General features: G+C 46.2%; 1 protein-coding gene across 2 annotated transcripts in view; it reads left to right on the top strand.

The window, feature by feature from the left end:
- LOC146869173 (E3 ubiquitin-protein ligase TRIM39-like) overlaps positions 1–25,105 on the top strand; it is a 68,028-nt gene that overhangs the window by 24,424 nt on the left and 18,499 nt on the right. For both annotated transcript variants that reach the window (XM_085641510.1, XM_085641589.1), the window contains exons 4-7: positions 1,330–1,425; positions 7,228–7,458; positions 13,871–13,893; positions 14,624–14,730. In XM_085641510.1, the coding sequence (XP_085497636.1) occupies positions 1,330–1,425; positions 7,228–7,458; positions 13,871–13,893; positions 14,624–14,730 (457 nt within the window). The remainder of the gene's footprint in view (positions 1–1,329; positions 1,426–7,227; positions 7,459–13,870; positions 13,894–14,623; positions 14,731–25,105) is intronic.

Raw genomic sequence — 25,105 nt, 5'->3', positions numbered from 1 at the left:
TGCGGCGCCGCTATGCTCATGACGGAACCACGCCGTCATGAGTCACGGGCGAGCTGTGGTCATGACGGCGTGGTTCCGTCATGACTCCACCCACTTGCGCTAATCGCCCGCTCAGGCGGGGAATTAGCGCCGCGTGGGCGGAGCGGCCGCCAACGGCCGCAGCATGACGGAACCACTCCGTCATGAGCACACGGCGCCCGTGGCTCATGACGGAGTGGTTCCGTCGAAGGGAATTCAAGGGGTTAAACCTGATTGTCATGCAAGAAAACCTCTATATTTTGAAAGTGAGTGCCCACCACCCTCTGCAACACAGGTTCTTGGTTGCTTCTTCTTCGACATTATACACAGGAAAGAGCACCTCCTAGTGGCTGGTAGCCAAACCCACAAGTTATACCTCCATATGTTTCAAGTTCCAAGCTCAGTAACCCAAGACTTGATGGCAAAATTGATGAGATGGGTCTCTTTCAGAATTTTATACCTAAGTAAGTAGAACTGAAGGCGGCTGCTGTTCTAACTGAATGCCAAATAATCCCACATTTACTGGCCCAGAAATCCTGAAAGTGTAAGAGTGCCTAACTGTGCTTGCGGTGAATCAGAACTGTCATTGAATAGTTGGAGAGTCATGTTAAGTGTACATTGTAATATCCGCAGTTTAAGGATTTTTCTGTGGTTGCGTTGCTTAGGATACGATATCAGGGTAAGAGTTTGTATAAGGGAGCAAATAAATCAATGGATCCGTTTTGTATAAGAAGTTTAAAAAGATATACAAGATACTGGGGCCACAGTAGAAATACAGTGGGATTTTCCCATTCTTACCTGTTAAAATCTCCCCTGTACTGCCCAGTTACGAGTGAGACCCCAGGAATGGGGAAGCATTTTGTTCTTTATTTTTAAACTACTCTGAATTCCCTGTTCAGTGCAGTTTTACCACACGCCTTTACCACCAGCTTTCAACCGGTGGTAAACGCATGTTTGTGCCTGTGGATTGGGTTAGGGACGGAGGGAAGAAAAAGCATGGGACCACCTGTTTGAAAAAAACACGGAATGAGGCTAGTCTGTTTCTGCAGCTAACTCGTAATGTGTGTGTGTGGTTGTGTGTTTTTGTTTTGTTTTATTCTGGCTGAAAATACTTTTGGTACTCCAGCACCTGGTAATCGGGTGAGTAAAAACAAAATGTAGATAAATCTATGCATAAAATCATGAGTTCATTTATTTTCCTTAACTTGTAACTGGGGCTATAGTGAGTTTTGTATGAGGCAAATTTGCATCTGCCGGATTTTTTTCTTAACTACTTGGATAGCATTCTGTTTTTCCCCCTCACATTTTCAGGATAAACTTCAGACTGGCTTGATCACTCTCAGACGAGAGGCTCAGACTCTTTTGGGCATGAAGACCAAACAGGAGCATGAGACAAAGGATCTTGAGGTATCTGCTCCCTCCTTTTCAGTTAAGCCATGAACTCTGCCTTACATTTGCATGCGGAAACACACCTTTCATTTCTTTACTGATGGTGTTAGGGCGAGTTAACATCTGAGATGTCTTTTGTACTCATTTCATCCTCTCTTCACTCTGTGCACCTTCAGAAACCCCTGACATAGTTATGTTAAAGCAAATATCTGCTCTTTTGTAGTGTTTTCTAAAGTGGATTTTGAATCGTGGACTCTTCACTCTAACTTAGGTGCTGATTTTGATATGTGTGCTAATGTGGAGTAAAATCCATTTTTGGAGGCTGAAGTATTTCCTCCAGAATCAGTATTTCCATTATATGTTGTTCCTTAGAAAAGTGCCTTAAACCCGACCATTACTCCAACAATATTGAAGTAGATTACGTTTCCTCCACCGACAGTTTATCTCCAAAAATCTGGAGATCCTTCCATGGTAACCACTGTTGTTAGTTTTTGCCCCAAATGAGTTGTTATGCAGCGAATCTGATCTCACTTACCTATAGTTTTGTAGTCTCATTTTTGTTGGTATATTCCTCCAGGGAGAAGCTGGAGTTAGCAACTTCATTTTGCTTCACTGACAAGGTTTGTGGTCATTTCATCTCAGGGAAACTAGTTATATCATTGTCATTTGTGTTTTTTATGATATTATGCACGTTTATCAAAATGGCAGCATAGGAGCAGGTTTGTGGAACCACGTTTTATATCTTGCACAGAGACCAGTGCCTGTTCAGTCTGCTGTTGACCCTCGGCAGGATGTGGCACACCACGATGCACTACAAACTACAAGAAGGTACACACCGCACATCTACAGATGGAGAGTTGATCGTTTTGCAATGTCAGATGAACACATTTGAAAGAATTGCAGGCTTGATTCTCACACAATAATATTGGCCTAACTCTAGTGTGGTTAACGGGGTCTGCTTGAGAGAATGGGTGGAGAACACATTCTGGCAGAAACTGCAGATTTTTACCACGGACAAAAGGGTGCATCACACCAGATGTCCACCTTGATAGAAAAGTAAGAGCTAGGAACAAAAAAAGGGTTGTTTTGAAACCCTGTCACTGAAGCCTGCAACAGCACAGATCCTATGACTAGTGTCATTTACGCACGGTAATTAGCTCCAGACTTCTGGACTCAACAATACATGCCAGAAAGCAACATAGCCAAAACGTATGCACGATGTATACATTAATGAATGAATGAGATGTCCAGGCTCCAGCTAACACACGTCCACTTAAACTGCAGACCAGAAAGGAGTGCAGTCGATCTAAAGACTCTAACACGACCTTTGTTGTTTGACAACCCAGAAATGACTAGATAAGAAGTTTGCTTCAGACCATAGTCTGTAGTTACAATAGTGAACTGAGTAACAAGAAAAATACAATTTTGAAAGTCGTGTAATTTGACAATGAGGTTGTTTTAAAAGAAATGTTCATCGAATGTAAAGCTTGTGCAAATTTAAACTGACTCGCATATCAATGTGACCATAAAATATCCCTAGAAAGTCACGTACTTCCATATGCGAAACAGAGGCCTGATTTCTCTAAACCTGCTTCCAGTCCTCATGCGTTACTGTTTACATTGAAATCCTTGCCATCTTGCGCAGATCATGCTGGTAGTAAAAGTCTCATCTACTGCAGTGAGGCTCTATGTGAGGAATTAATTTCTGAAGCTTTATAACAACGAGCAACCTTTAAAAGTGCAGTGGAAAAATGCCGCAACTTTAAAATGCCATATTCCTATAAATAAAATGAAAAGTGGCCAGTCCATAATGCACAATGGGCCTATAAATTAGAGAATTATAATGTAACGTCTTTGAATTAAAGGTCTAGTTCTCTGAACAGAAAGATGTTTCTATTATTTTCCTGAACCAGGCTTTTCCAGCACCAGCTACATTTCGAATGATCTATTGGCAGCAAAGTTCACAGGCCAGTTGTCTGTCAGCTTACAAAAATGCAAACACCAGTGACCGGCTTTGCTTTAACTCCACAAAGCTGACTTAGACACATTTGCGACAATTTCTAATAGTTGTTAGGCAAGCCCTTCTAAAATATCAACAGAATACCAACTCTCTACCGAGGACTTAATTGGAACCTTTAGAATAGTTCATAAATGACATTACACTTCGGATGCTAAATTGTCGAAAGAGAAAGGGAGATAATTCATTGTTCTTCTCTTAACAAAATCGGCGCCTAAGGGCCTCACCTATTTAGTTGATCATGGAAAGATTTACAAGAGGAACCCATTTTGACACACAAACCCAGTTATTGATATGTAGAGGATGCAGCCTCCTTAGACACTTGCTGCTTTCTTAAAAACAGAGCGACATGAAATGTGGAGGGCAGATCCTCAGCAAGGCCTTGAATAATGACGACTATATTTTGGTTATGTTTAGCTAGATTTGCTAAGTTTGTTATAGGTGTGGACTTAATCCAGAACATTTGTTTTTTGCAAGTTGTTTTTTGTCCTTTCTTGCCATTACAAAATATTCTGCTTTTACGATTTGTGTAGTTCCAATGTTGGCAAGACGATATTCACATGCTTTATGTATACTGTGCCTTCGTGGCAGCTCACGCTTTTCAGAAGGGCACACTTTGCCAAATAATGTCCATGAGTGAATTTAGAAATTGAGAAGGAATTTGCTTCAGTCATTGGGCACATTTCAGAGTATCCTCTGAGTCGCACCTGGGGGTTCTCACTCCACAAGAAAGGCCAGGAGACCTGCTACCTTAACCGTAGCATCTCATTACACCATCTTCAGAATAGAGAAGGTGAAGGCACCTTTCATGTTGTATGAGAAGTATGACAACATATTCAAAATCAAAGTGACTAAGGCGTATTTGCTGGTAAGATAGAATTCAAAGCAGTAGTGTCTATGCTTCCCAAATAAAACCAGTCTACTGTTCACCTTACCTCACCCTCCCATGCCAGTTCATTAACGACACATCATCGAATCGCTCGTAGTCTGGCACATGATACTGAGGTTTGCAGGTTGGAGCTGGTCATCTCCCCCTACACTCACAAACATCAGACACCTGTGTCTGGTACCCCCTAGAAGGCAATTTAGCTAAGGTTAAGTCAATAGTGAGGCCTGCTCCTAACACACCTACAAAAATGAAATCCCTTTCCCATAAAACACCCAATAAAATGTCCTCACCAGCTTACTCAACAGGTCTATAAAAACATAATTTACCAGTCCACGAGAGCGCTCTGTTCTGTGAGAGGACGACCCATTGGAGTAGTTGGAGGTTCTGGTCACCCACTTTTCCTTCAAGACCTCAAATCAAAATATTTTTTAGGATCAAAACTGGCTTAAGAACATTTAACTGTCTGTATAAAACTCTTCATATTTCCCTTTCCAGTACTGCATTCCATTCTCTGTCACTCCCTTGATGTAACAGTGGCTCTTGGGTATTACCTAGAGAAGATTGAGAAAAATGTAAAAATGTTCTCAATTATCACAAGCAGCGGTGCCGACATGTAAATAGTTCATAGTCTTCCAGATTATGTATTGCGTTACAGCCTGCTACCAAAGGTAATCGCATCCCTTTCAGGAAAACATAAGGCTCATTCAGCAAGGGGAAAGGAGTGTTACATCCCGTCTATGAAATGGAGTTCAACAGGCTACCTGCTGTTCACATTTGTGAAGCTTTATTGCTTCCAGAACAGATGTGAAGGTGGACAAAGCATTTATGCGATACTTATTTGGTCATATGGCAGTTAACATTTCCTTTCTTTGTATTTGGTCTTTCCCACGTGAGGAAGGGGGCATTCTGTGTTCATGGATGTCGGTGCACACTCCTTGTATTCTTGTTGCTCCGACATAGGAATTTTCACTGAGCTCATGATCAGCGAATGTCTCGGAACTGCAGACCAGAGAAAGTCAATGGACCGGTTTGTCTTAAGATGCTACGCCTTATTGTAATGCCGGGCTCCGCTTGTGGGTCTGTACTCTCTTCAAGGCTGTACTGCTCATCTGTCTTTCATTCCATCCGTTTAAAAAAAAAAAAACGAAATTGTTTCATAGGCTACATTTGAAAGAAACATGCATTGTATTGCCCTCATCACGTCTTCAACAAGGCTGACACTGTCATCGCACCCCACCTGCGAGACATCATCAACACATCCTTCGACACCGCCACCTTCCCTGAGAGCTGGAAGCACGCCGAACTCAGCGCGCTACTCAAGAAACCCACAGCGGACCCCACCGAACTCAAGAACTACCGCCCCATCTCGCTCCTCCCGTTTCCAGCCAAAGTCATCGAGAAGACCGTCAACAAGCAGATGGCCGCCTTCCTCGAAACGAATGGATCCCTCGACCCCTCACAGTCCGGCTTCCGAGCCAATCACAGCACCGAGACCGCCCTCCTCGCCGCCACCGATGACATTCGAGCCCTGATGGGACAACGGAGAAACAGCGGCCCTCATCCTCCTAGACCTCTCCGCAGCATTCGACACTGTCTGCCACCGCACCCTAGTACAGCGCCTCAGCAACGTCGGAATCCAGGACAAGGCGCTGGAATGGATCATCTCCTTCCTCGACGGAAGAACACAGAGAGTCCGTCTACCACCGTACAAGTCAGAGGCCACCGATTTCATCTGCGGCGTCCCTCAAGGATCCTCGCTGAGCCCCACCCTCTTCAACGTCTACATGAGCCCCCTCGCGGCCATCGCACGGCAACACAACCTCAACATAATCTCCTACGCCGACGACACCCAGCTGATCCTCTCCCTGACCAACGACCCCGCCGCCGCCAGAGCCAACCTACACGAAGGGATGAAGGACGTAGCCGAGTGGATGACGACCAGCCGCCTGAAGCTGAACTCGGACAAGACGGAGGTCCTCATCCTGGGCTCCCCACCCTCCGCCTGGGACGACTCCTGGTGGCCTCCCGCCCTGGGCACCGCACCCAAACCGACAGACCATGCACGCAACCTGGGCTTCATCCTGGACTCCTCCCTCTCCATGACCAGGCAAGTCAACGCCGTCTCCTCGGCGTGCTTCAACATCCTACGCATGCTACGGAAGATCTTCTGGTGGATCCCCACCGAGACCAGGAGGACCGTCACCCAGGCCCTCGTCACCAGCCGACTGGACTACGGCAACGCCCTCTACGCCGGTACCACCGCCAAGCTCCAGAAGAGACTCCAGCGGATCCAGAACGCCTCAGCCAGACTCGTCCTCGACATCCCACGAACCAGCCACATCTCCGGACATCTGAGAGACCTTCACTGGCTCCCCGTCAACAAAAGAATCACCTTCCGCCTCCTCACCCACGCACACAAAGCCCTACACGACCAAGGCCCGAGCTACCTCAACAGCCGAGTCAACTTCTACGCTCCCAAACGCCACCTCCCATCAGCCAACCTCGCCCTCGCCGCCGTCCCCCGCATCCGAAGAGCGACTACAGGAGGAAGGTCCTTCTCCTACCTGGCCGCCAAGACCTGGAACTCCCTCCCGACCGACCTGCGCCTGACCCAAGACCACCTCTCCTTCAGGAAGAAGCTGAAGACATGGCTGTTCGAGCAGTAGCGGCACCCCCCCACCCCCAGCGCCTTGAGACCCTACGGGTATGTAGTGCGCTCTATAAATGTCACTGATTGATTGATTGATTGATTGATTGGCAAATATGTTGCTAAATAAGATACTGACTGCTTCTTGTAACCAATTTTAGGACCTCTTGTTTAACCATTGTTCACCAGTTCTGAATACCATAATTCTAGGATTACAAAAAAGTAACTTTACCTTTTTTCGTTTTTTTAATACATGTTCTTTTTCAGGTGACATTTGAGTCCCAACGCAAAGTAATTTTGTGTGCTTTTGAAGAAATGCACAGCTTTCTTGAGGAAGAGAATGGCCTCCTCCTTACAAGTCTGGAAGAGGAAAGAGAAAAGTTTCTAAAGATCATTAAACAAAATATTACTCATTTAGAAGACCAGTATTCTACACTCAGGAAACTAATTGAAGAGATGGAGGTGAAGAGCCAGCAGCAGGATGTGGAGTTGCTGAAGGTAAGCGGGACATCTGGAATCTAATGAAACCATATTTTCTCAGTAACGTAATCACAGATTGAACAACCAAGGCTCCATACCAGGATCTTGAGTTGATATAAAATGAGTTAGAATTCTCTGGAACTGAAATAGTCGCCTTCCAACCTCCGAAAACTAGTTTCAGAGCTGGGAAAGTGTTAAGTGTAAGAGACCTATTTCTAGTAGGGCATGAGAAATCAATGCATTTGAGCAAGATTCTGTCCTCGTTGGTGACTCATTGCTAAGAGCTTGAACACTATTAACCAGGGTCTGCATACTTCTGGGGCCACGCTAGGGACCAGGATCCATAAACCCTAAAGGAAAACCAGCAATTTTTATTTAATTTTGACATCGAAGAAGGGCAGTCCTTTTGGGGACCTGAGCCAGAAGGCCAGGGACGTTTCTTACTCTGCCCTGTTGTGGCTCCTCGCATCCTGTAATGGTAGCCACAACATGTTTTTATCTCTATGGGAGCTTGCCGCTTGGACTCCACTTTGGTTCTTGGACCCGAACTGAATGACAGGAAAAAAAAATCTCCCTATCCAATCAGATGAAATCCAATCCATGTGCACACACAAAATAACATGGGTGTGGGCAGCAGTTGCATTATCTTTCTGTCGTTCGTTCTTTCTTTCTTTGTCTTTCCGTCTGTCTCTTTCTGTCGTTGTCGGTCTTTCTTTCTCTTTCTGTCTCTTTCTTTTTTTTCTTTCTCTGTCTCATAATGACCTGGCCAATGCTTGTTTAAAGGTTTTGGTCCCTGGATGCTCTGCAAACTAGTGGTCATTACATTGCAAATAAGTGTGTAAGTGATGCATAAATGATAGAATTAAGAGACAGCTATAACTGTACAATTTCTAATGTTTGTGGAGCTTAATTTGGGTTTGTATACCACACATAAGAAAAGTCTCCCTATCTAGAACTGTCGCCTAACCTTCGTTTTTATGTGAATTTCTGTTTAGTATAATAGTGTTAAGTGGAGTGTGGTACAGCATTGTGGCGCACTGCGTTGTAACATGTGTTCTGGTACAGTATATTGTGGTATAGTGAAGTGGAATGTGGTATACTTCAGTACTGTATGTGGAATCCCTTAAAGCGAAGTGGCAGAGTAGAGTCGTATACAGTGGAGTTGCTTAGATGGAATTCTGATTGACTGAGTGGCATTTATTAGAGTGGCATAGAATGTAGTGGTGTACAGTGCACTGGTATGCAGTGGGATAGCATAAAGTGGAGTGTGGTGAAGTTGATTGAAGTCCTGTAAATATTGTACAGTGTATTTGCGTATACTGTAATGGCGTGGAGTGTAGTGTTAGACCTTGGAGTGGTGTATAGTTTAGAGGCCTATATTGGAATATATAGCGTACAGTGGAGTGGCGTAAACTGAAATAGCGTACACTTGAGTGGGGTGTACTGGGGTGGTTTAGAGTGGAGTGGGGTAAAGTTTAATGGTGCACAGTGGGCTTACGTAAAGTGGAGTGTTGTACAGTGTAGTGCTGTAAAGTCCTATTGCGTTTAATGGAGCGGCATATATTGGAGTGCCTTATAGTGCAATGGTGCGGAGCGGTATACTTTAGACTGCTGTGGGGGTGAAGTATAATACAGTACAGTACTACAGCCTGTAGTGGAGTAGCATAAACTGCAGTGAGATTGAGTGAAGTACCATATCATTTAGTAGTTTAATGTCATAAAGTTGAGATTAGTGGTGTTGACTGTTTAAATGTAGAGTGGAGTGCTATATAGTGTAGCAGCATACAGTACAGTGCCGTCCAACTTAATCAAGTGTACAGTGTAGTCACGTAAAGTGAAATGTGGTTTAGTAGAGTGGCGCAGAATGTACTCTTGTAAAGCGAAATAGCATACAGTTGATTGTGGTACAGTGCAGTGGCATATAATATAATTCAGTACAATACAGTGGCATAGAGATTAGTAGCGTAGACTGGAATAGCGTACACTCCACTAGTGTATCCTCAAGTGGGCCATACAGGAATAGCATGTAGTGGAATAGCTTACATTAGAGTAGGGTATAGTGGAATAGCGCAGAGTTGCGATCACTACAGTTTAGGGGCGTCCAGTAAAGTGGCAGACACGAAAGTGTATTAGAATACGGTGGTCAACAATATAATAGCGCAGAGTATAGTCGTGTAATTGCAGTGATGTGCAGTCCTGTTGAGTGGAGTAACGTAACTGGCATAGAATGTAGTGGCGTATACTGTAGTGTTGTAAAGTGGAGTAGCAAACTGTAAATTCCGTGCAGTGATGTAAATTAACATACAGTTGAGTCACGTAAAGTGGGGTGTGTAAATTATAAGAAATATAGCTTTAAAAGGCAAAGATAGGGAAAAAAGTTCACCAAAATATATACTATAATATGTAAACTTTGCAGGGGTCCCAAAAGGTGGTTAAATTCAATGCATGTTGCTTAATTTATTTAATTGCGAAATGTCATTCGGGTTTGGTGAAAACTTGCTGGATTAGCTTAACACTCTGATAAAAAAAAAAAAATATATATATATAGATCTACACACTTGTACATACTGGGGGGAAAAGGTTTAAGTGACATTCTAGTTGGGTGTTGAGCTAGAGGGAAGATGAAACAGTTTAAAAACAAGCATTGAAAATGCAATAGGTCTCGCCTTCGTTTAAATTAAAGCCATTGGCTTTGCTAATGGTATTGTATAGTAAAGCAAATGGCTTTAACTTAATGAAACGCGAGACCTATTGCATTTTTAATGCTTGTTATAATCATGCTTTGACTCGGCGCAAGAGAAAGGAGGAAAAGGCAGCTAGGAAAACTGTGACAAGGGAGGAGAGCAGGGGTGAGAAATAATATGCGCAAGTGAGGTAAATAGAAAGAAATGTAGCCTGCTCGGAGAAAGAGGTGTGAAATGTTGGGAGAAAGAGGCATGAGACTGAATCGGGAAGAGGCCTCCTTGGTGTTAGCGGCTCACGCAATGAGCAACACTGGGGTTGGGGTCTGAAGGACTACTTTGTGCACCTACGCGTATTAATATTTCAACAATGAAGCCTGTTAGCACCATCCCATCGCACAAAGTAGTCCCGATAGACCCACCCTGCCACCAGGTGCTGGGCCTGCACCGAGGGGAGTGATATGAAATACGACAAAGGAAGGCATTGGGCTGTTATATATATTCATGATTAAGTTTTCATTGAATTGCCCTCGATAAATGGAGGGATTGGGGGGTGGCAACAGGGCCCAATACAAACTACACACAAGCGTTCGCTCTCTCCAGTTCGCGACTTGTAATTAAGTTTGCTAATGACTTTCGTGGCCTCGCGTTTTACTTTCCACTAACCTCTTTCCTCGATTCTCGTTCTTGCCAGATTTTGCTGCCCCTTTTATTTTGTCTGCTGCTCTGCTTCTCACCGGCCCCTCGCAGACCATATACCTTTGCAAATTCTTTCATCACCACAGATGCACTCTGGCCCTTTGACCCATCGCCCAGTAATCTCGCATTATTTATTCACTCACTTCCTCATCATTCTCTCTGCAGCCACAACTGCTGGCTTTCCCATCTTTCCTCTGTCCTCTCCCTCAGACAGACCCCTTATTAATCCCTCCCCTCGCCCTTCAGCTGCTCTCCTTTTCCTCCTTCCATTCTGTCATCTTTTATCGTACCCACCGCATCTGTTTTATTCACAGTGGCACCTCCTACTCTTTACACCCCCCCCCCCCCCCCCAACCCCTCTTCTCTCCTTATGTAAAGGGAGCGGAGTTGACCCGTTGGAATTACAAAATATGACTACGGGGTCAAGCACAGATCCCTGTAGTGTACGCGGGCAGAGGATGTGGAGCAACGGCCAGAGCTGCCGACTTTGGAGCTGGGTAACCAGGTTCAGTCTTGGCGACGGCCCAACATCCTGTGATTCTGGGCAAATTACTTAATCTCCTTATGCCTACCAACAATGAATGCATCCTTGTCTTCATAACTGGTGCTCATGTAAAGCGCTCCAATACCTTGGGGTCGAGTTATATAAAACTGCAACAAAACAAATTCGTCGACTAAGCCACAGGATCTGGCATCCAATTGCTACTTCTTCCATAACCCCTCTCATGTTCTCAAAAGCTTCTCTTCCCTGCTCCCAGCTTCAGCCCACCTGAGATTCTCTCCAATCCATTGCTAGGTCTGGTCCAGGGAAGCCCCCAACGCAGTTTTCCAATCAAAGTTCAAAAGATAAGCATAAGCTGCACTGAAAACTTTAATGCAATACAACTGAAGGGCCGCGGTTTACCAGCAGCAAAGCTTTGATTTGGAATAACCGCTTCCAGCCGAAAAACGCAGAAGTGTAATTTGTAAAAGTGATTATGATGGGAAGTGGGCGAAGGCACAGGGGAGGGCTCTTGTTATGCACAGAACACAAACGCAGAGGTGTGGGTTTCAGGAAAATGGCTTACTTTAATCACGTCCTTTCTTCTCTCTGACCTGCTTGACATGATCACTAAAGAAAGAATGCCACTCTGCGTCGGTTAGTTAAGAAACGCAAATTGCTTTTCTAAAAACTTAGAAGAAAATGTAAACTTTATTTTACTTATTTATAGTGTACGCGGATCTAAAACCATAACACTCAGAATTCAAAACTCAACTAAAACAATATTTTTTTAAGATATCCATTTATTTCTAGATGTGTTATTTGACAAATTAATTACATGATGTTAATACTTATTATATTGAACTTCAGGTGCGGTGACTACCTCATCTAAGTACAGATCATATACGTAAGCCTTAATGTCTAGCGTATCTATGACCAGGGATTACTTCATTGGGTGCCAAGGGTATCCACAAAACATGTGTATTTTGAATGAGTGCCGTAATTTAGCAGTCCTTTAAGGAGACAATTCTTTATTTTTTAGTATTCTGGTGTTGCTGCGGGCCTACACAAAATACATGCATGTGTGAGACATATCAGGAACGATAGTCCTATATAAACTCACTCTGCACGCTGCATCTCAGCTGCTGACAGACGTGAAATGAACTCACACACTCACTTGGAATTCCCGTGACACCCATGAAACACGCCTGCATGCAGACAATCGCTGGTCTGCAAACAGTCCGACGGATAGTTAAGCAGAATCGTTCTGCTTCACGGTGATATATAAACGGTCCGTTACTTACCAAATAAACCCAAGCAGAGCGCGGTGCACTGTCATTAGTATCGCACTGAAAATAAAATAGTGCTTACTGAGTTATAAAGGGGGACGTGTAACTCCACCAATAAACAATCCAGTCCTGGTGAGCGGGGCCAAAAGTGGACTGAGTGGTAACTAGGAGGGACTAAGAAGCCTCCTTAACAATAGAAAGCTAGCGTTTAGCCTGCAATATGACGGTAGCCAATGGGAAGAGGAGGCGGGGCTCAAGTCCCCTTCCTGAACCGTATTGATTTCAAGAAGCTCTTGAATGCCGAGAGCAGCGCATGCGCGCTGCTATCGCCAGCCGAGACCTAAAAATGAACCCATCCATGTGCATTGAGGGTAAAGGGGTGCCCACCATTCACCCTTGTGAGCTTTTTCAGTCGTTCTTTCAGGACTTTGGGGCTGAGTCCTGTAATGGCAGCAACAACATTAAGTTTGAGTTGCAGCCAATTTTTCAAGTACTAACCGTCCAAATACACCTTAAGTTTTTAGAGCATTTACCCCTTCATGCCTTCTTTAAATGCTATTTTCTCAAACGCCTGAACAGATGTACACCTAGTCACAAAAGCACACTTCCTGGGTAAAGTTGTAGTTTGAAGTAATTCTGTTCAGCGTTTTTTTTCTGAATCTGAGAACAAAGTTTCCTTTGGGAAGCTGAGGGTAATTTGTGAAACTGCACCAAAGGTATTCACGTAACAAAAAACACTCTTCCTGTAGAAATTCTGACCTAACTAATACTGTTCAGCGACGACCACCACTGTGTAAGATAGGTGTAATATGGATGTACATTGCCATTGATGGGGTTCTGGTGACAGCATAAACCACACATGGCCAAGCATTTTGTATGTTTTCACCAGATCCCATAGATGGCAATGTATGACCGTATTACGTGTTATCTGTTTTTCACAGCGATCCAGGGCAGGTGTCTACTGTGGGAAACCAGTCAGAGAGCTAGAGGACAGGTGGCTGCAGCACGAACCCTGCAGGATGTGCAGTTTCTGATGGTTTGGCCATATTCTTACAGGTAGAAGAGCGGCATTCCTCCGCCACTCAGAGCTGGAGAGATGCCATAGCATGAACCTGATCACCAGGTTGAGCTGTTACTCAAAGTAGTAGGTGACTAGCAAGCAGCGCAGCTAGATTAGCAGCTTCAACCTTCTCGATCCGAGGCGTGCCGCCTGGATGTGTTGGAGTTTTGTCTGTGTATTATAAGCCTTGATCTTTGTGTTTTTTTTTTTCTCTCTTTAGGACGTGGAGAGCCTTTTGAACAGGTTTGGTGCTTTTTCTATTAACCACTCTACCTATTGTATTCTTTCAATGGGCTGTCTCTCCTTTCTTCAGTTTGTCACAGTGAATATTTTGTTTCATGTTTCCTCCTTGGCATTGTTTTATGAACATTCCTTACTGTCCTTTCACTTCCATCTTGTAGCAAATAGTTTGTTTCATCATCTTCATTGTGGATCCCCCCTACATCTTCTAGCTGAGGGCTCTTGTTCAGTCTGTACTCCTAGGAGCTCTCATTCAATGTGAAGTAGACGTTTGTTGTCCATACAGAAGAGCTTTGAGTCCCAATCTCTATCAGGGTGAATACTTCTCTTGATCCTCAATTCTACAAGGCCACACACAGCACCCTCATTTCATTCAAAGTAGATGCTTTCTGTCCACCGGATCATTGGGCGGTCTCTGATGCATCCTTTTAATATCACTGGTGCATCCCTCTTCTGCCTTGCCTTCTGAGTTGTGTCCTCTATTTGACCGCAGAGAGCTTATTTTCTGTCCCTATCCTATTATGGCCCACGCACGATTTGCATTAAGTGTGTAAGTCAGTGCAGAGATATTGACTATATGCGAGGATGTCTTCATTTATGTGATTCCCCTAGCAGTTTGTAGTCTTGTTTCCAGCTCTCGTTTATTTACACTTGTAATGAGGCAGCAAGCTGGTCAAAATCTGTGTGTGAAGCTTTAGTTTATTTTTAAATCCGTTTTATTTATTTTTGTTAGGTGTGACAGCGTGAAGGTTCAAGAGCCAGAATCTGATTTACAAGAGAGGGAGAAAAATCTGCGGAGTTTTTCTGCAGACCTGAGGAAGTTGATACTGGAATTCGGAGGTATATAATTAGTTTTTACTATTGGAAACCTCAATACTGAGATGACAGGATCATGTTGAATTAATGATAATCTACAAGTATGTAATTTTATTATCCATTTTCCTTTATTTGGCTACTCAGCAGAAATCACTGTCTCAGCCAGCATTGATCCCATCATAGCATTTTTTAGGTCTCGCCTGGCGACGCAGCGCGAAGCGCTGTCGCTAGCGAGATTTATTGTTGCTGACTTGCTTTGGAAGGGAGACAGGGGAAGGGCCCGCGCAATTGGAGGTAGTGAACTCGCACATCCAGACACTCGATGTGCACATCTCCTGTCCCCCTTCTGTCCTCGCAAGCCTCATGCAATTTCACTTTTTTTTTTAATGCGGAGTGAGACAGTGGCACACAGGGAATCGAAACGGTGTTTAAACACACGGTAATGACACGGCACTGCCTCGCCCCTTCTCTGTTTATCACACGGCAGTGACGTCGCACCCTGCGCATGAAAGTTAAGTTCGCACTGCGCTAGAAAGTTGGGTACTGCACACGGTTCTGTGTTTAGCACAGTGTCGCGTCTCTCAAACTCAGAGCATCTCGGTGCGCGACGCCACAGCCAAAGCCGTTACGTCGCGCTTGCACAGCGCTGGGAGGAGGGTACTGCACTAGGCGCTGTCCTTAGCACAGTGGCGCGTCTCTCAAACTCAGTCAGAGCATCTCAGCGCGATGTCATGCACAACGCCATGACGTCACACTTGCACACAGCGCAGGGGAAGAGGGTACTATGCAGTCGGTTTGTTACGCACATAGCGGCGCCTCTCAATCTTGCATTCAGACAGAGCAGCGCGCTTTCACGCACGGCAGTGACGCCACACCCAACGCGATGACGAGGCGCTTTGTTTAGTCAGTCAGTCGGACTAGGGCAGGCAGGCGAAGTAGCACGTCCGACTCAAGCACAGCCGTGACGTCGCACCCAACGTGATGACGCAACGAGCACACAGCGCAGCCTGGTGAGGCACTTTGCTTCAGTGCACTGAGTCGGAGTGGCGCGGCGCTCGCAGGCACGGCAGTGCCGTCACTCGCCCGCCTTGGTCGCCTACCGGGAGCTCTTCTCGGGCAGGCAGGCTCCTCAGCTGTGCAGCATGGCGTGCAGGGGCTTGTCCTCGCCCTGGCGGGGCAGGTAGCGCAGGCCCTGGGCGCAGCACTCCGTGTAGACCCTGCAGGCCTGGCCCTCGGCCAGGGCGCAGGTCAGGACGCAGCCCAGCTCCTTCACCAGCTCGCAGACGTTGGTGTGGGCGGGCACATGGACAGGGCCTTGTCGTCGCAGTGCACAAAGGAGCCCAGGGCCCGGCACAGGCCCACGGTCAGGGAGAGCAGCAGGCAGAGTCCCGGGAGCATGGCTGCGGCCCGGGAGTGGAGCGTGAGGTGTGGGGAGAGTGCACCCCGACAACTGAAGACCAAGAGAGGTAAGTCCAGGAGCGGAGTGAACTGTGACCAAGATCTAAAGACCTACCCTCAAAGAACTGAGGGAACTGCACCCCAAAAGTCAGAAGTCTATACCTCAAAGTTAATCCCCAGTATTCTAACTAGAGCCCTTTGCTCAGAAGACCAGGAAATGCAGTTGCTTTTTTGTGTATCCCTGTCCCTCTGCTTCCTGAATACTCTGTGCTGAAAGCCCTAACCCTATGTACCCCGAAATAGTGTGCTGAATGTTTTAGAGACTCCCTGCGTCCAGAAGGCCAACAGCTGCCCAGGGGAGCCTTAAGAAGGGTCACATATGTGAAATGCCTGGGTGCGGTCTTCGGGGCGCTCTTGGTGCTTTGCACCCCCAAAGTTTTCAGGCGACCTCATACAGAAGACTTCAAACGTGCTCTAGAACGAGAGTCCGAGGTATGTGCCCCAAGGGGCACTGTATGCAGAAATAGTCTGTCTCTTGTTGCCCCAACAACACTGCTGTGGGGGTCAGCCACACAAAATGTTTCGTCGCTCGCAGCGGTGCCCTCGCAACAGGTTGTACTAGGTGTTGGTCGGAAAACCTTGGGTTTTTTTTGTCTTTGTTTTTAAGGCAGAAGCCCACTCCAACACAGGGGCAACTGGGATTGTGAACGCGCCCGTGAACACGCACGTTCGGACACGCGATGTGCACATCTCCTGTCCCCCTTCCGTCCTCGCAAGCCTCATGCAATTTCACTTTCTTTTAATGCGCCCGCGTGCTCAGTTTAACATAATTACCAGTTTTCTATGACTTGTTTTACTTGTGTGTGGATGGGGGTGACTGTCGCATAACTTCAAAACTTCCTGGTCCTCAACCCAACTGACTACGAAAGGAGCCGATGCGCGCACAGAGAAAATATACCCCTCTCAGAGAAAATACAACTGAAACACCCCAAATCTGTGTGTGGTGTACAGTCGTTCCCGAAACCTGCCCCTCAGCTTCGCTACATTCCCCTAAGGACAATGCTGCACATTACTTCACAGCCACACAGAAAGAAAAACACACGAGCGTTCAAGTCCACTGTTAGCCCTCACACTGGACAGTTTCCATATACGTATGTCACTGATGAACACACATTACCATAATGGTTTACCATTCAGCAGCTATCACAGGACAACCCGTCTCAAATTGAGCATTAAGTGCCGATCTTACCTTGCGCATCCCACCAGAAGACCGTAAAATCAGATTGGCTCAGCTTTCCTTTCTACTTATACCAAGTTCAAGAAGTGAAGGCAAGGGGCGGTGAAAGGAAAAGCGAGTTTACAGTGATTGACAGGCTACGTACATATACTGGTCAGGCCTTGGTGACTATAGTTCGCCATCAATCCTGTGATTGGCCAGCAAGAATGACTGCCCCGAAGAAGAAGGTTCGCCTATCCCGGAAGGGTTCTCCAGCTGCTGCCCCAGAAGAGACGACCATGCCGCCCCAGAAGTGTTAGCCTACGGGTTCTTTCCCTTGGTTGGTACTCTGTGAGTAGTACCCTAGCAGACCCCGTGGCAAGGTGTCGAGTGTCTCCGTGCTGCGGAGATTGAAAACTCACAGTGTAAGAATAACGGTGAGAGCAGCCGGAAACAAACCAAAACGGGAGTCGTCAGGAAAGGACACGGGCAATGCTGGGAAATGGGGAACAAATGTTCCGGGAGTGCACACATTGCTCACCAGTGAAAAGCAGAGTGGGCGACAGCCAGCCAATGGTCTGCGAGTGCATTTGCATTTTTTTTTGAGAAGCTGACACTCCACCTTAATTTACAAGGTGAATTGCCATAATAAAGCTACCCTCTCTCTTTTATGTGTCTTGGGCAGACCTCGATCCTCTCTTCCAAATCGGACTGTAAAAAAAGGAATGAGAGGTAGGTATACCGCATGAGGGAAGCGTAGTTAAATTACATGTTTATGTGCTAAGTTTAATGAAGTTCTGTAAAAACATGTATTAGAACAAGCATTTGCAATGCAACAGGTCTCGCATTTACGCGAGTTTGAGCTATTGGCATTGTTAATGACTGCCTTTTATTTATGTTTTGGTTTTTGAAACCGCATTAAAACGCATTGTCATTTACTATGCCAATAGCTTAATCTTGCGTAAATGCGAGACCTATTGCAAATGCTTGGTTCGAGGCATATGAGCTGCAGATCACACACTTAGGATAGATCGCCATCTGGTGTTGGGCTCGGATGCTTGCAGTTTGTTGTTGTCTTCGGAAGAAGTCTTTGGTCACGAGATAGGTGACTCCTCCCTTGGACTACAGTGCGCATGGGCATCCACTCCATCCTCAGATTGTTTTTTTCCGCCATCGGGTTCGGATGTAACTTTTCCACTCCAGTAGAAAACTTCAAAAAACAAGCTTTCGAAGCAAAAAACTTTTTTTTCTAAAACTACATCGAGGCACCTTCACTCGACATCGGATTCATCGGACCGGTTCCGGACGTCGACGCGGGCGATTGGACCTATCCGCGCCGTAAGGCCTACGGCTCATGGAAAGGACGCCGTTTAAAAAATGCCCCCAGTGTGGAGCAAAATTCCCACACAGTGACCATCATAAGGTCTGCAACCTGTGCCTCTCGCCGGATCACAACGAGTCCAGCTGTCCAGCCTGCGCCGCATTTCGATCCAAAAAGACCATTCGGGATCGCAGAGCTCTACGCCATATCCTGGCACACAGACCAGCCCCGGAACCAGAGAACATCTTCGATGAGGGTCCCGATGTCCCCGAAGAAGATTCCGAGGAACTTCAAGTTATCTCAGAAGCAGAAGACCCCATTACTCCGGGGCAACGCGTGAGTAATACTGCCCCCTACCTCTCCAAAACCAAAGGCATTGGTCAAGACTTCGCCAGCTGGCCCCAGTCGAGACCGAAAACACCCTTCAGAAGCCCCGCCTTCGGGCTCGGCTCCGAAGAAACACAAGCCTTCCACTGGCTCGGGCCCGAGCAAATCACATATCATTGTGCCATCGGCACCGAAGACACAAGACCTCTCGGCACCGAAACCGGCTCCGGCACCTTCGGCACCGAAAACACCGAGGCCCATAGACAAGCCGGCACCGAAAGCTCCCAAGCCTAAAGACTGAACTTCGGCACCAAAACCTTCATCGGCGCCGAAACCTTCATCGGCGCCGAACTACCGGCTAAGGACTATAATACACCTCCTAAAGCCAAAGACTCTACCGATCACCCAAAACCTTGATCGGAACCGAAAAAATCGGCGCCAAAGTCTGTTCCTCAAGACCAAGAACTTTTCCACCCAGATCCAACACAAAAAAGGATCTATATTAATCCAAAAACTGGACCGGTCACTGCTGTACCTTGTAGGAAACGGAAACCGGATACAACACCTGCCCCAGTTCCTATAAAGAAGAAGGACTCTGCAACATCCCCAATTCCTCCTTCCTCTCCTGTTCCACCTCCTACCCCACCCCCTCTGCCTACACCACCACTACCTCTACCATCTCCATCACATACGCCACCCCCACAGGATGATGATGATGACCTAGGGGGCGGGGGTGATCCAGGTGATCCGGACGATCTTAATACTCCATTCACAAATCCAGATACCGTACCATTGGACGACTGGGCATACCCTCTCCCAGATATGCCTGACCCTACACCATATCCCTCCAAACCATCACCTCCAGGTGACCACCTGGGGTTTGGACAACTAGTGCACAGAGCAGCACTTTACCATGGCTTCACCATGCACTCCGATGCACCCGAGGAAGACTTCCTCTTAGACACCTTTGAACAGTCTCAAAAGTCAGTTCAAATTTTACCCATGATTAAAGGTGTCATAAAACACACCACAGAGGTGTTTAAAGACCCTGTATGGGCCAGGGTACTCAACCCAAGAATTGAGAAAAAATATAGACCTGCCCCAGAAGACCCTTGTTACATCAAAGGGCAGCTCCCTCTGGATTCCCTGGTCGTTTCCAACGCAAGGAAATGTGCCAACTCCCAAACTACAGGAGATACACCGCCCCCCGGCAAGGAATCCAAACTATTCGAGGCATCAGGCAAAAGACTAGCAGCACAAGCCGCTAATCATTGGCGTATCGCCAACACTCAAGCCCTATTAGCACGCTACGATAGGGCTCACTATGATCAGTTAGAAGACCTGATACAACACCTACCAGACCAATAAAAGGCCCAGGCAAATGACTTTATACAAGAGGGAAAACTTATCTCCAATGCCTCAATTAAATGTGCACTTGACGCCGCAGACACTGCCTCTAGGGCAATAAATAAAAGTGTACTCCTTGGACGCCATGCATGGCTACGTATTTCAGGCTTCAAGCCAGAGGTACAAACTACCATACTTAGCCAACCATTTAATCAGGAACAACTGTTTGGACCAGCAGTAGACTCTGCACTTGAGAAATTGAAAAAAGACACAGAGACTGCCAAATCCATGGGAGCATTGCAGTCTCCCCAACCACGTGGCTCCTTTCGACGCTCCTTTTACAGAGGAGCCTCCAAAAACATTGGAGCAGACACCTCCTCCACATTCAAACCCTCTACACAAACCTCCCCCAGTAGAGGATATTTTAGAGGAGGATATAGAGGAAACAACACCAAGGGACGAGGTCGAGGCAGTACCAACACTCGTACCTCCCCCGCCACAAAACAGTGAATTTCCTCAACTCCCCTCCACTCCCCCCAGACCATTCCACTCCAGTCGGGGGAAGACTCAAACAGTTCCTACCTGTCTGGAACTCCATCACAACAGACAAGTGGGGTAAGACAAATTATCCAGTATGGTTACTGCCTGGAACTCACCACTACCCCCCACACATTCTACCCAAGCAACGCTGTATGTCACCAGACCATCTTACGCTCCTCAAACAAGAGGTGCTTTCATTGCTGCAAAAACACGCAATAGAACCAGTTCCCTTACAACATCAGGGTACAGGGGTATACTCACTGTACTTCCTAATCCCCAAGAAGGACGAGACGCGCAGACCAATACTGGACCTCAGACTCCTAAATCAGTACATAAACTCAGATCATTTCCATATGATCACTCTTCAAGTACTCCCACTACTACAACAAGGCGATTTCCTTGCCACATTAGACCTCATGGACGCCTATTTTCACATCCCCATGCATCCTGCTCACAGGAAGTATCTAAGATTTGTGGTGGACGAACAACACTATCAGTTTACAGTCCTTCCATTCGGGGTAACAACTGCGCCCAGAGTATTCACCAAATGCCTAGCAGTAGTAGCGGCGCATCTCAGGAGACAACAAATTCATGTCTTCCCATATCTAGACGATTGGCTCATAAAAGCCAATTCATTCAACAAGTGCATCCTACACACTCACCAAACTAGTCAAATCTTACACAACTTGGGATTCACAATAAACTATCCCAAATCTCATCTCCAACCCTCCCACATCCATCAATATCTGGGAGCCACCATAAATACCTCCAAAGCCCGAGCATATCCGAGCCCAGCCAGGAGAGCCAAAATACCAGCTCTCCTCGAAACATTTCAAACCCAACACTCTTCCAGCAAGAGTGTTTGTGCAACTCATAGGCATGACGGCGTCATGCATCTTCATTGTGCCTTATGCAAGACTTCAAATGCGTCCCCTGCAAGAATGTCTAGCACGTCAGTGGAATCAGGCTCACGGACAACTGGCAGATCTGGTGTTGGTGGACAGCCGCTCACATCGCTCTCTAAAATGGTGGAACACCATAAACCTTTCCAAAGGCCGGCCGTTCTTAGAGCCTCTTCCACAAATAGTGCTGACAACCGACACATCTCTCACAGGATGGGGAGCCCATCTCGTAACACACACCACTTGGGACACATGGACCACTCAACAGAAAGGGCTCCATATCAATTACCTGGAGCTACTGGCAGTATTCCTAGCACTAAAATCATTCCAATTACATCTCCAGAACAAAAATGTCCTCGTCCGGACGGACAACATGACAGCCGTGTATTACATACAAAAACAAGGAGGCACACATTCTCTCCAGCTGTCCCAGCTCGCACAGAACATTTGGAGATGGGCCATTCCCCAGAACATACCTGCTAGCAGAACAACTTCCAGGAGTTCACGATCAGATTGCCGACCTGTTGAGTCGACAAACCCAACAGATCCACGAATGGGAACTACACCCAAAAGTCCTACTCCCATTCTTCCAAAAATGGGGCCAACCAGACATAGACCTGTTCGCCACACACGAAAACGCAAAATGCCCAACCTTCGCCGCCAGGTTTCCCCACCCACAGTCGAAGGGCAATGCGATATGGATGAACTGGTCAGGCAGATTTGCGTACGCTTTTCCGCCTCTCCCACTCATTCCATTCATGGTACGCAAACTCGGGCAACAGTCTCTCAAGCTGATACTAATAGCTCCCACATGGGCGCGTCAACACAACACTGCTGGAACTCTCTCTAGTTCCACACCAAAAACTGCGCCTCTCCCCGTCCTTATTAACCCAGAACCATGGAGAAATCAGACACCCAGATCCACATCAACTGAACCTAGTGATCTGGCTCCTGAAGTCCTAGAGTTCGGTTACCTCAACCTACCACCAGACTGCATGAATATTATAAAAGAGGCCAGACGACCTACTACTAGAGCCTACTACGCTGCAAAATGGAAAAGATATGCCATTTACTGCACTAACAATGATATACGTCCACTGGATGCATCCATCCAGAACCTCATTTGCTACTTACTACACTTGCAAAGATGTAATTTAGCGTACTCATCCATACGTCTTCACCTAGCAGCATTAGCTGCCTACTTACAAAATTGACAACACTTGTCATTATTTAGAGTACCAGCGATCAAAGCCTTCATGGAAGGTCTTAAAAGGATTATTCCTCCCAGATTACCACCCTCTCGAGTGTGGAACCTAAATATTGTTCTCACAAGGCTCATGGGTCCCACATTTGAACCTCTGCATAAATGCGAACAACAGTTCCTTACATGGAAAGTAGCGTTCCTTATTGCTATCACAGCCCTTAGAAGGGTAAGTGAGATCCAGGCTTTAACCATACAAGAACCATTCCTACAGCTACACCGTAACAAAGTGGTTCTTAGAACAAATCCTAAATTCCTATCCAAAGTCATTTCTCCGTTCCATCTTAACCAATCAGTCGAGCTACCAGTGTTCTTCCCAAATCCAGACTCATTAGCTGAAAGAGCTCTTCATACATTAGATGTTAAAAGAGCCCTACTTTACTACATTGACAGAACCAAACCATTCCGCAAAACCAAACAATTGTTTGTTGCTTTCTCTCCACCACATAAAGGCAACCCCATTTCCAAATCCGGAATAACCAGGTGGATAGTTAAATGTATCTAAATATGCTACCACAAGGCTAAACGCACTCTAACAGTTCCCCCTAGAGCGCATTCCACACGCAAAATAGGGGCTTCCATGGCATTCCTAGGAAACATCCCCTTAGAAGATATTTGTAAGGCAGCCACATGGTCTTCAACACACACCTTCACTAAACACTATTGTGTTGACGTGCAAGCCAAACAACAAGCTTCTGTGGGTCAGGCTGTCCTTAAAACTTTATTCCAAACTGCTGCAACTGATACAGGTGACCACCGCTAGGGGAGACACTGCTATATAGTCTATCCTAAGTGTGTGATCTGCAGCTCATATGCCTCGAACGGAATATGCTACTTACCAGTATGCATCTGTTCTTGGCATGTAGAGCGGCAGAGCCACACACGCCCACCCACCTCCCCGGGACCTGTATCTGTTCCAGCATCGTCTTACTTAGACATTACACATGGACATCCTTTCTTTATTTTTACAAACTCCATTATTTCCCATCATGGCGAAAAACAATCTGAGGATGGAGTGGATGCCCATGTGCACTGTAGTCCAAGGGAGGAGTCACCTATCTCGTGACCAAAGACTTCTTCCGAAGACAACAGCCTGCAAGCATCCGAGCCCAACACCAGATGACGATCTATCCTAAGTGTGTGGCTCTGCAGCTATACATGCCAAGAACAGATGCATACTGCTGTACATTATGGCTAAAATAAAATTGACAAAGCCAATAGATCTCATAGACGAGACCTATTGGTTTTGCCAATGCTTGTTTTAAAAAAAATTCCATTTTCAACAGTATCAGCCTTACAATTTCGTAAAGATATTGTCAGAGATAATTTATTAATATAACCTATCCCCTTTTGGTGAATATAATTCCAGCACCTTGGACAAAACAATCCACTTTTGTGTGTGAGTTCTCCTCCCATGGTCCCCGAGTTTTCTTATTTTCTCCGAAGAGCCTATTGCCTTTTAAGTGGCTTCCTTTGCCTAGGCACAGTGATCTATACCTCTTGCCCACTTGCAGAAAGTGAAGCCCTCCCCCTTGCTACCTCCTCCAATGGCATGCAGTATCCTTTTTTTGGCTCTCAAGAAGCCCATTGCCAGTAGTAGTTGGGCCTATCTGATGCATTTGTGACATACCATAATGCTTAGCAATGCCACATTGAGGTCCATGGATGGTGATTGAGTCCCAAAACTCTAAACCACCCTCCTCTGCCCGTCTGATGCACATGTTCCCAGTATTGAAAAATAATTGGGCAACTCCATATTGAGTGGAGGAATGTACCATGGGCCGGAACACACCGTAAGCAGTTCGTAGTCAGAGCGCACTCTGCTCCGCCGCCCAAGCTAAGTTGTGTGGAAGTGTACTAAGAAGGTATTTAAATAGTATTGGGAGTTCGCCAGCACACTGGAGCCAAGTATTTGCCTCCTCCCAAACGTTATCCTCCAGCCCTCCAAACTCCTGCTCCTGTTTTTACTTCAGCTTTCTCAGGGTGTCAGACGAGTTGATTACTAACAATTTCTATACTGTGGACATGCCCTATTTCCAGATTTGCTCAATAATCTAATTGGGCTCCACAGGGTTAAAGTCTGAAAG

Source organism: Triturus cristatus, chromosome 1_1, assembly GCF_964204655.1.
Source record: "Triturus cristatus chromosome 1_1, aTriCri1.1, whole genome shotgun sequence".
NCBI lineage: Eukaryota > Metazoa > Chordata > Amphibia > Caudata > Salamandridae > Triturus > Triturus cristatus.
The sequence above is the reverse complement of the archived record's forward strand: the minus strand, read 5'-3'. Positions and strand labels throughout refer to the sequence as shown.